The 7,589-nt window shown below is 50.3% G+C and overlaps 1 protein-coding gene across 1 annotated transcript in view; it reads right to left on the bottom strand.

Moving 5' to 3' along the window:
- Positions 1-5,284, bottom strand: part of PRDX6 (peroxiredoxin 6) — a gene marked incomplete at its 5' end in the record, with an annotated part of 5,855 nt that extends 571 nt beyond the window's left edge. The window contains 3 exons of the mRNA XM_009076152.1: positions 503-649; positions 1,178-1,324; positions 5,128-5,284. Coding sequence (XP_009074400.1) covers positions 503-649; positions 1,178-1,324; positions 5,128-5,284 — 451 coding nt within the window. The remainder of the gene's footprint in view (positions 1-502; positions 650-1,177; positions 1,325-5,127) is intronic.
- Positions 5,285-7,589: the final 2,305 nt, after the last annotated feature.

Below are 7,589 nucleotides of genomic sequence, written 5' to 3'. Positions count from 1 at the left end.
CTCTGAACACTCGGCCCCAGTGCCCCGGAACATCCCGTGCCAACTCTGCCTGGAGCTGGCAGTGAGGACTGACTGGGATCTACACCAGCAGACACAGGTGATGTCGAAAATGCTCTGTGCCAATGGGATCCCACAGGCCAGCTCTTCCCCACAGCATTCCCATGGAAACAGGGAGTAATGAGAGGGGAATTTGGGCATCTCTACGATGCAGGAGGGAGCACTGCTTGCCCAAGTCTGCACATCCATTCCTATTGCTTAGGTTTTCCTGGACAGGTAGTGCTGGCTCCCCCTTGGCATGTCAAGCCCTAGGAAAAGGAGAGCTTCCCTGGGAACTGGGCTGCCCCAAGCCACTAGGAGCTTATGCTGCAGGAGATGGAAGCCTCCAGAAGCAAGGCTGCCTCCACCTTCTGCTTTCCCCACTCCATGGGTCCCCCTCCAGGGGAGGCTGACATTTCAATGCTTGTTTCCAGTGCCCAGCTATGAACTTTGCTCCACTCCTCACCTTCCAGTCCACAGGTGTAGCAACCTTCTTGTATGCTGTCAGCTGCAGGGAGTCCACCACTCTCAGGATCTCATCAAAGTTTCTCCCAGTGGTGGCTGGGTACAGGATAGACAGTTTCAGCTTCTTATCCGGGCCAAAAATGAACACCTAAGCACAGGGAGACAGGGTCAGGGGCTGGACTGCTCAGCCCTGCTGTTCCTTCCATTCCTGGGAGGTGGCCTGCTTCATTGCAGGTGTTGGGACAAGAGAGATGCCATGGTGAGGATCTAGACTGATAAGTGATGCTCAGGGAATGTGTTTTTCCTCTGGGAGCTCCTGTTTCCAATGCCAGCTAATTTTGCCACTGGAAATGTTTTCTTCCCTTGACCTGTGCTCTTCTAATGCAAGCATAGGTGGGAAAGTCCAGCAGATCAAGTGTGGACAAGAATTATGTTAGGACAGGCACAACCAGGATGAGCAGACAGCAACAGCAAGATGCAGCTGTTCCCAGCAGGCCAGCACTGCACTGCCTCTCCCTGTGGCACACCTCATGGTTCTAGCCCAAGGAAGTCAACCCAGCTGCGTCTCTCCAGGTAAGCTGCTCCCATCTTCAGGCACAGCCCCACAGACACAGGGCAGGGTGGCAGGCAGTGCTCATTGCTGAGGAGGCAAAGGTGCTGTGGGCCAGGCACTCACCACACGAGCAGTCAGGGGCATGCCATCCTTGTCCAGCTCGTCGGGGTCCAGCATTCCCAGCTTGACAGCCAGCTCCCTGTTCTTGTCAGCAATGATGGGGAAGGGGAGTTTCTCCACGGGCTGTTCCCCGTTGTATGCATTGATGTCCTGCAGAGACAAAACCATCCACATGCTCATGGTCCCTGCTGTGGGCACCACCATGGGAGACAGAGGTCAGGCAAGGAGACCTCTACACAGGCTGTATATGCATGGGACAAGCTCCTGCAGACAGCCCCCACAGAAACATGTCCAGCAGCTGCTCTGCAGGAACTTGTGACTTGTTTGGCTCCAGGGTGTCAGGCTGGGACAGCACAGCCAGGGGCTCACAGCCTTCCATGAAGTTTATTTTCAGAAGGCAAGTGATAAACCAGAAACCCTCGTGCTAGGCCAGACTGTGCCTCTTTCTTAGAGGTTAGTTCTTATGCTGTCTATGCTCACACCCCGTTGGCTCAGCTGGCTCTGGAACAGCTGCTTTGCCCAGGCAGTGGGTATGGAGCAATAGGGAAGTCCTGCCCATGCTAGTGACACAGGGAGATTGAACCACCTTTCCCTGAGAACAGACCTGTCCCTCTTCCAACCCTCTCCCAGTACGTGATCTAGCACCACTGGCAGATGTGTTGGTGTCACATCTGAACTGGACTGTGGTCTTAACGAGCAGTTTCTCTAGTAGCAGTGCAAACCAGCAACTCTACAGCTAACAAAGGTCAAGTGTCCAACACTTCACAGGTCTGGTGTGAGGGACCAGCTCCATTCAGCAAGTCACTTCCAGCTAACTTAACTAAAGACTCTCAGGAACAGAACAGGAGTCTGAGTGCAGACGTGGGACACTGCATGCTCCTTTCTGAACCACAGCTGGGACAGCAGAGAAAACCATCCCCTTCCACAGCCCTGCAGGCTCTCCCTTGTGACCATAGTTTGAGGTTCCTCCCTGTGCTAGTCCAGACTTGACCTGCTTCACAGGGAAAGTGTTTTCAGCATCTCCAAATCTGGTCTGGACTTGGCTGAAGCATTCAAGTTGCCCTTGTAGTTTGCAGTACCACCCTCAGAGGTCACACTGAGCCCCAGCAGCACTATGAGGAGCCTGCTCGACGCTGCACAAGTAGAGCCGCTGCCAGCATCAATGCAAGTATAATTTAAGGTTTCTGCCCCAGAACAGAGCAGCCTGTTCCTTCCATTCTCTTCATGCTACAAGGGGACAAAACGACTGTAACACTGATGTGAGCCTCCTGCACACTGCTGTGATGCATTGTCAGCTCAGCTGATAACTTGAATGTACACATCTCTCTGCCTTCTCTGGGCTTTGAATGTGGGGGATCAGGCTGGGCCCTGCTCAGAGAGAACTCAAGAGGGCAGGGTTGGAAATGCTGCAGGCCCTGCACCCCTCCTCAGCCCTCACAGGCTGACAGTGCTGACAACAGGGGCTGTAACCCTCACCCAGCTGCTCAGGATGCTGTAACCAGGTCAAGTGCTGCACACGTGGCAAGACGTTTCCTGTCCAGCTTTTCTCTTTGCTTGTTTTCCCCCCAGGCCTTTCTGACTCTGCACTGCAAAAGAAGGGGCCATTTATCTCAGCTAGGTTGTGGTCAGGCCTGCCTTGGAAGGAAGGAATCAGTTCAGTTCTGCAGACCTTGCTTGTCAGAGCAGGGAAGGAAAGCAAAGCTGGAGAGTTCAGCCAAGAGGAAATGCTGCTGAATGCTCCATGAAGTTTTTCTATTTTCAAAAACCAGGTGACAAGCCAGAAACCCTTGTACCAGGCCACACTGTGCCTTGTTCTCTTCAGAGGAGGGGCTGGAGGATGAAGAGAGTTTCTGAGAAGTAATATGTGAGTCCTATGGACTGTAACTTGTTTCAAAACGCAGGTAATTTTGTGACCTGGGGAGCTCTACAAAACAGCCTCACAAACCACACCCTGTTTTGTAACAAGATACCCACAACTCACTTCTCTATGAACTATTTTTCTTTCCAGAGTCCAAGCTGAAACCAGACTTGACTGGAGTGATTTATTCACCCTCAACTCACCGAGCTGAAGGCATCAGTGGCCAAAGAGAGCAGTGAAACATCCCCTGACATGCACAGCACATGCTAGCCAGCCCTACTTAGGGAGTGCTTTTGTTCATACAGGCAGCTTCTGCCACGGGTTGGTACCTCTGCTAAGCTCTTTCTTCCCCCTATGGCTAGTCAGGAGAACCTTTGTGGCATTGTCCCTAGTCTCAGACCTGTGGCAGGCTCTAACACTTGCCTTCCTAGTTCAGCTCTTTAGCTCTCCACATTACCTGGAGTTCCACTCTGCAGAGAGCTTTGTTCCCCCTCCCCACCTTTTCTTGTTCCCCTGTAGTCTGTGAGATGTACAATTTCAAACACAGGCTGCATGGAAGACTCCAGTCTGCTATGGATTTGTCCTCGCCAATTGGATCTTTTGATCTGGAAGACTCATAGGTTTCTTTTTGAGAGGTGCTGAGCTGGCACTTCCAAACCTCTGTCTCCACGGCTTCTCCCAGCCTGACAAAGCTCACCACAGCTTGGATCACTGCCCTCTGCCTTTCTCTGTAGTTGTTCTGCAAGGTTTCCCTAATCTGCCTCCCATCAGTCAGCATCGAGAGGCTGTTCTGCAGCTTCTCCTGGTTTTACCTAAGGTTGTGCTGAATAATTCCACACCATCAGCAAAGTCAGCTCGTTGTTCATCTCTTTTCCAGATCATATTTTCAGCATATTCAGGGAATATGCTGAACCCCACACTTCCCTGCAGGCCTTGAAGGAAGCTCAGAACTTTCCTTCTTTGACACAACTTATTACTTCCTCCTGTCTCCCTGCAGGAAGAAGCCTGTCCTTCACAAAGCTGATTGAGAAGCTTGGAAATTCAAGGACTTTTACAAAGTCAGCAATACCAATTCAAAGGGCTCTAGCCAACCAGGAGATGAGACTCCCTTACAAAAGCTCAAACAAAGCTTTCTATTATATTTAATGAGATGTTATTTGCTCATTTGATAGCTGGTTTCAGCCACTTTGACCAGCACAGAAATCTCATTTGCTGGTGTGGGATTTATATGCTGGTTTTCCCAGGCCCTTGAGGCTTGGAGGGACATTGGCCATGCACCACTCAGGCACAAAGGTCAATTTAAGCAATAAGGCAATTAGGTAATTTCTAAAGTCAGTCAGTCATAAAACAACGTCCGAGTGTGGAAATTTCCCACCTTTAATGCCTCTTACTGCATGCAAGTCTCACCCCTGGAAAATGTACGAGCATGTTCCCAATTTTAAGAGCAAAGAAAGTGGCAGGTAATTCGCCCAGGGAGTTTTACACTCTGGCCATATCTGTCTGAAATACTCACTTGTACACCCCAAAAACCTCTGAGCCCTGGAGTCATTCTCCCCGGCAGGACACCATTGCTGAGGCTGTGTTTGAAGTTTTACTTTAGTTCCTCCAGCAAGTTATTCCAGTCCCACCCTTTTTTACAATCTCTCGTGAAGGTTTTACCCTTACCATTTTCCTTCTTGTGTTTTTATGTTTAACATGTCCCTGTTTGTCCTCTGTTTTCTTTTCCCTGCCTGAGTAAGAATCACACCCTTTGAGACTGCCTCTTCACTTCTGATGCCTCCTCTCCTTTCCTGTTGTATCACAGAACTTTGTGACAGCCCTTTCTACACCTTCAGGGGTTTTTACCCCTTCAGGTACTGATGGGAGAGCAGTAATATTGTTACCTTGTTTCAAAGTGTCAGTGCATAGAGCATCCTGGACTTTGTGGAGTGCTCCATGAAGATGGAGAAGACCTTCCTGCTCCTGCTCTGAATTTTAGCACCTCCATGCCTTGGGATTTGAGATACATAGTTCCAAGCCGGTGTGCTGTTCTGTGTGGGCCTTCAGAGCAAGGCAGCAGTGCAAGCTCCCCCTGCACTTCCCCCCAGCCCTGTACCTTGCACCAGGAGAGGTGGTCTTGGACGCTGTCGATGGAGAGGGCGATCATCTTCACGTTGCGCTTGCTGAACTCAGGCGCCAGCTTCGCTGCCCGACCGAGCTCTGTGGTGCAGACGGGCGTGAAATCCCGGGGGTGGGAGAAGAGGATGCCCCATCTGAAAGGAGAGAGAGCAGGGAATGGTGTTAAGGTGAGATGTGGTTTGTACTGGAGACAAACAGCTGTACAGATTGCACAACAGCTTGTCTCTCTGATAAGTAGAAATCCTGTCCTGGGAACTCCTCCGTCCCTATCACTACAAACCTTCACGAGATAAACCCTGCTCACCATGCTCTGAGAAACAACCTGCATGCTGTTCCCCTCTCTCCTTCCAGGATCCCACAGGGATTGCTGCTCTTGACGTGGAAGTGGACACCATGCCACGTGTACACTCTCTACCCCAGAGACCACATGTGTGAGGGGACATAGATGCCAACCTGCCAGGCACTTTATTACAGAGAATACCACTGATTCACAAGGCTGGTCACTATCCTGTATATTTCATCAGCCACTTTGAGGAGAAACACCCATGTACATCATGGAACTTGAAAGAATGGGATAGGACCAAACCTTAACTCAAATGCTGCTGTGAGTTGCTAAATGCGGACCACATGTGTGAGGGGACATAGATGCCAACCTGCCAGGCACTTTATTACAGAGAATACCACTGATTCACAAGGCTGGTCACTATCCTGTATATTTCATCAGCCACTTTGAGGAGAAACACCCATGTACATCATGGAACTTGAAAGAATGGGATAGGACCAAACCTTAACTCAAATGCTGCTGTGAGTTGCTAAATGCGCTTAATGATGGACCAAACCTTAACTCAAATGCTGCTGCTGTGAGTTGCTAAATGCACTTAATGAAAAAATAAGACTTAATCAACTAAGGTCAGACATTAACCTCACATTGTGGCTACTGTTGCAATGATACTGCCACCTCACTTATGCTCACCACTTTTCATCAGAGGGTTTTGAGCAGTCTTTAGAGCAGGCAAATACTAGTCTTACACTTTACAGAGAAAGGCAGCAATGCAGCCCAGCAGTGACATGGGCTATGGCAAAGAGGCTCTCAGGACTTTCCAGAGACTAACATAAAACTACCCCCAGCACTTCAAGTTCCCTGCCAGGGACTTGTCACACCATTCCTCAGGTCAGTGCTCACACTGCTTATTGCACTGTGCTTCACCTGGACCCCTGTGCTCAGTGAATGCAGCCAGATGCCACAGCAGCTGGGGAAAGTCCAGTCTCAGGTTTGGGAATGGAGCTAGAGTGAGGCACCCTGCAGCTCTGCCAGAGCCATGTGATTGCCACGGCTCACCAGGAAGTTACAGCCACCTGGCCACGGGTGCTACGAGTCTCTTCATACAGTAAGTACACTCCTTGAATAAATAGCAGCAATCAACCAAACAGAAGTTGTCCAAGAAAGCTGCCACGTGGGTGATCAGGCACCACGGGTGCTACGAGTCTCTTCATACAGTAAGTACACTCCTTGAATAAATAGCAGCAACCAACCGAACAGAAGTTGTCCAAGAAAGTTGCCACGTGGGTGATCAGGCTGGAACAGCCAGTTTTAAGAAGCCCTGCAGCTCAGAGTGTTCTTTTTTCCCCATTTGCCCAAGTTCACAATGCCAACACAAGGGGACTCAAATGCTGATTCAAGCCTGCCAAGTGTTGCTGGGAGCGAGTCCCAAACACATTGTGCTTGTGTCAGAAATAGAGCAGCAGGCTTTGAGTGCTGATGCTGATGGCATGTGGCTTTCCATGTGGGGCTTGAGCAGGAGCAGAGCCCTTTGCCCCTGCTGCACTGCACACCTTGCACGCCCAGGCTCACACACACCTGAGCCAGTCCCTGGGACTAGCCTGCACTAAGTGCTGTCCTGACCGAGCCTGGCTTTGCCCTGCCCTGAGCTCTGCCACCTCCAGAGCATCTCTGCACTCCCTCCAGGGCTTGGCATACAACAGTTTAAGTAGCTGCTGCCAGTCTCAGTTCTGTAACTTTTTTAATACTAGTATGAAACATCTCTGAAACAACCACTATCAGCAACAGGCATCTGGATATTGTATTTTTTAAAATAAATTTTTAAAAACCCCAACAAAACTGCAGATACGTTGAACACGAAGCTAGAAAATCTGACCTCATTTCTGAAAGGTTTTTTTTACTCAGAAGAAAGTGAGAGGAAAGGTTTTGGCAAAATCCTGGCACCTTTGCAGAGAAACAATTGGGTTGTTTTGAGGGGTTTTTCTAATTGAAAAATATTTGGTGTCACGGATCGCTCCCCGGCCGTGCAGCCGCAGGAGGGGCCGGCGGGGAGAGGTGGCTGTGCGCTCGCCAAGGATAACGGATGCCACGCGCGGCGCTGCGGCTCCACGAGAGACAAACAGGCGTTTGGAAGAAGCGCACGGGCCGGCCCAGCTGTG

This window comes from Acanthisitta chloris, unplaced genomic scaffold (assembly GCF_000695815.1).
Source record: "Acanthisitta chloris isolate BGI_N310 unplaced genomic scaffold, ASM69581v1 scaffold11186, whole genome shotgun sequence".
Lineage (NCBI taxonomy): Eukaryota > Metazoa > Chordata > Aves > Passeriformes > Acanthisittidae > Acanthisitta > Acanthisitta chloris.
This window is presented reverse-complemented; position numbering and strand designations above follow the sequence as displayed.